This window comes from Morchella sextelata, assembly GCF_020137385.1.
Source record: "Morchella sextelata strain SCLS chromosome Unknown scls_15, whole genome shotgun sequence".
NCBI classification, from domain to species: domain Eukaryota; kingdom Fungi; phylum Ascomycota; class Pezizomycetes; order Pezizales; family Morchellaceae; genus Morchella; species Morchella sextelata.
The window spans coordinates 771,544-775,642 of NW_025408630.1; the positions used below are offsets into that span (position 1 = coordinate 771,544).

At 48.1% G+C, this 4,099-nt stretch overlaps 1 protein-coding gene across 1 annotated transcript; it reads right to left on the minus strand.

Moving 5' to 3' along the window:
- Positions 1-1,014: 1,014 nt before the first annotated feature.
- On the minus strand, positions 1,015-2,608 carry H6S33_003513 (uncharacterized protein; the record flags this gene model as incomplete). Its single annotated transcript, XM_044834863.1, has 4 exons — positions 1,015-1,295; positions 1,349-1,864; positions 1,921-2,053; positions 2,171-2,608. The coding sequence occupies 4 exons, from the start codon at positions 2,606-2,608 to the stop codon at positions 1,015-1,017; spliced, it is 1,368 nt and encodes a 455-aa protein (XP_044691874.1).
- Positions 2,609-4,099: the final 1,491 nt, after the last annotated feature.

Sequence of the window (4,099 nt, forward strand, 5' to 3'; positions counted from 1 at the left end):
GATAGATATGGTAACGTTCAGTAGGATACTCGATAGCTAAGGATTTGATCTTGTAACCGCAGGACCAATTCAGTAGTTATATTCCCCTCCTGCCCCTCACTTTTATTTCGCATTTGCTTTTTTTTTTCAGGTTCTGTGGGAACGAAATCTTTATCTGACTGATCGAAATAGACCGTGCCTCGAACATGCATGGTATCAGCAGACTGACAGGCTATGCACGTTACCAGTGCCATAGATACTCTAGAGTAGACAAGTTCTACCTAGATATCTTTAAAAAGTGTTTGTGGCTTTAGGAAACCACCACTCATAGGTGTTTTGTGAGGTGTTGGCACGCGGCTGAGCTAGTGCTTTGGGGTACCACAACATGATGGTGCCTTTAGAGCTCATCGAGCTTATTTAGCGAACGCCAATAGAAAAGATACTTGGCAGTCTACTCCACGATGCCACTTTCATCGGAGTGGGTTGATTTGATTCCCATGTCCTGCAGCATAGTTTGAGACAGATTATATCACAATCAATCACTCGCCCCCAGACTGTCACAAGGCTTAGGAACAATTGCAAGACTAGAGTACAGCACCCTCTAATAGCCAGAAATACTATGTAACCTCATGAGCTGAGGCTCCTTTTACCAAGCAATACATTATACCTATGATGAGTGCGATATAATGTATTGTTTGTTTTTCCCCCTTTTTCTTTTTGGGAGTTATAAATAGACATTGCAGGTTCAATCGGTTAGTTATGATCTTGTGATTCTGTCCCATGCTTGGGAAAGTTGTCTTGCATGCAAGCCAGAAATAATCTTTGTGATATTGACTGTGGTGGCCTTGATTACCCCGCTGACATAGTGGTACAGTAATGTTTTGACACAGAATCCAATCACATATGGGGCTCATAGAATGTCACTCGGCATACAAAATGTAGAGATACATGGTATGCTTGCAGCACAAAGACAGGAGATAATGTACCCAGCAGGTACTTTTCTCACGCAGCTAAACAGCTACAGGTCTATGCTCCTCAAGCCTTCAACTTCCACCTCCCCTTCTCTGCTGCGTCGAAGAGTCTAACACCCATTACACACAGCGACGCACCCAACAACAACGCGCCGTCATAGATAATCACATTCATGTACTCACTTGGTTTTCCCGATGATGACGAAGAATCAAGAATTGCACCTCCGACTGGGGAGCCAAAGAATGCGCCGATGCCGCGGACGAAATACACAAAGCCATTGACGGAGGAGTAGGCCTGGATCCCGTATATCTCTGCAATCACAGTCGGCAGCAATGCGTTGTATCCTACCAACGTCAACACTCGCTTTGCTTAAAACCCCGAGAGAAATAACACTCACCTCCCGCCATCATCCCATATCCAATCACAAACGCAACCCACACCGCCTTCCCACCGCCCGCCGCTGCGGTCAACCACAGCCCCCAAACGCACCCTGCACTCCCCAGCATACCAACCACAATCATGTTCTGCCTGCCAATCACGTCCGCCAAAGCCCCGAGCAGAATGCGACTAACCGTATTCACGCCGTTGTTCAGCGCCAACAAGATTGCCGCAAACGCGCTCGAGTACCCCAGCGTCGTAGAGAACGTTGTCAGGAAAGTTAGCGGCACAAAGTTCCCCGATGCCTGTAATAGAGCCGCGAGCGACTGCAATATAAACGTAGGTTTGCGCGCGAGGGAGACATTGACGCGGGTGCGGCCCTGTGGACGACCGAAGCGCCACGAGGCGCTGAAGGAGATGGGGAGGGTGACGGCGAGGGTGAGGAGACCGAGTAGCCGGAGGGTCCAGCGGAGGCCGACGGTGTCGAGGAGGAGACGGGTTATTGGGGACAGGACGAGACCGCCGCAACCAGCGCCTGTACGCGGTGGGTTAGTATGAGATGGGCGGAAGACCCAAGGGCAATATATTTACCGGATAGAATGAAACCCATGGCCGCGCCCCGGTGCTTATCAAAATATTCGGGCGCCATGGAAACCATGGGGAAATATAGCATTGAGGAACCGAGGCCATAACAGAGCGACTGGGTGAGATACAGCTGCCACAGCTATTCCACCTAAATCTTAGCTTTGCAACTCACGATAACTATTTTGTATCTTTCAGGCGACACAAGAAACGACTAAAACGTTTTTCTATAATTGCGACATTTCAAGGGACAACCTACATTCCGTGCTTCGCCCGCTGCTACCAATCCCACACTCATCATCACGCTCCCCACAACCGTGACCCAGCGCACATCCTTCACCCGCGTAACAACCGGGTTAATGAATATACTTCCTCCCCAAGTCAGTCCCGCTCCCAGAGTACCCACAAATGCCACCGCAGCTAAGTTCTTAGCCTGCGACAGCGGCAGGGGCGTGGTAGAGGGCGTGGTGTAATATTCTTGGAAAATACCGTAGGACTGGTTGATGCCGATTGTCTGGAAGAACATGAAGAAGGTAGATAGGAGGACTAGAGCTTGCTTCTTACGTGTGGGCGGGCTGGCGGTTAGGGAGTATGTACCGGAGCCCGCATCTTCTCTTTCCTCTGCTTCAGAGGTGTCTCGAGATCTTGAGAGCTCTAAATCTTCCGAGCGGTGGCTGCGGAGTTGGATTGAAGACATTGTCAATTGTGCTTCCTATTGATTGGATTAAAATGGTCAACAAGCACGAGAGCAGAATTTTATAGGGCCGGCCAATTTACTTGCCCTCGGCTTTAGTTCTGGGAGTCATAATCGGCTACTCGGCAACTAGCTTTGTACAGGGTACGTACTCTACTCTATCAACTAATATTAATTATGCAGCGTTGGTTTTGGGCACACCGTACAGCTCCGCATGCAGTATTGATGTCCTGGGTTTGTTGGGACTAGATCTACTCGTCTCTGCGGGGAAGCTGGTTATTGATTACTCTACTGGGGGTGGAAATAAAGTTGAGATGAGCTGTGGCTTGGCGCATGAGCTGTCACTCGCTAGGTCCTAGCGTGTCTAAATTGTTTTTTGTTTTTGTTTAATTCATTAATTACATGTAGACCTTAGTCTATGGCAATATCACACTACCACAGAACTACCCTACATCCACCGCCATCCCAACAGTGAAGAAATAAAACAAAGAAAAATAACTATTTAGAACAAACAATTTTGACTCTATCTCTCCTTCCATCCTCCTTTCTGGGCCCAAATATAAACCATCGTATCCTGAATATCTGTCTATTCCCCTATGAATGTGCCTCGGGATCTCAATAGTGCCTGTTCTGCCGTTTATTTTCTTATTGTCCACTGCAAAACCTGGTCCAGACCTGTCCATAAAGACGTACGCCTTGTCTTCGCTGTGGCGGAACCATGCCCAACCCGCAAGTGTATATTGTTCCCTATTATTGCGTCTAAATTATGTGCACGGTCCAAATTTAGAATGCGCAGTATCTAGGTGGTTTGAAGCTCGGAGAGGCCCTGAAACAAGTCTCAAAGGGCATAGAGAGAGGTTAGTCGGTTCTAAAGGCCGGGAGCTCCCCGAGAGGACCCTCAGCTCGGCGAGAGATGATTGTCAGAAAATTCTCGGACGTTCATAAAGACCTGATGGAATCAATTAATAGGGCGATCATAAAGCTGGATGCAACTCAAACCCAACACGGCTCAAATCAATTTGGATATCATAGCCAGAGATCTTGTCCGGTCCTATTCGTTGTCAAGTTGTGGGTAGGGGAAGGGAGATCGAGCTTTGATGTTCACCTGGTTACGAGTTGTTGGTGAATATCTAAGTAGGTTTATATGTATGCAGGCAGAAAAACCGGGCAACAGGTCGCTCTCGTAGGCATTATATACTGGGAATGGTTTATCCAGACCAACTGGGAGACTAGTTGTCCGTAATGGAAGGAAGCGCAGGTTCTTTGGGAATTAAGGTTGGATTACTGTGGGAGTGAGTGTAAAAGACGATTCTCTCACCTTCTCAAACGTACGGCCCTCAAGAATGCTAAAGTTTTCCGCCCATTTTTACCTCGTTCCTTCCTGCACTTTGGGAGCCGGGCGAAAGTGGGAACTATCGGGACAATTTCAGCGGCTAGGAGAATGTACTTATCCTCTTATGGAGCTGATTGATCTGCGGGCCCGTTACATGTTTC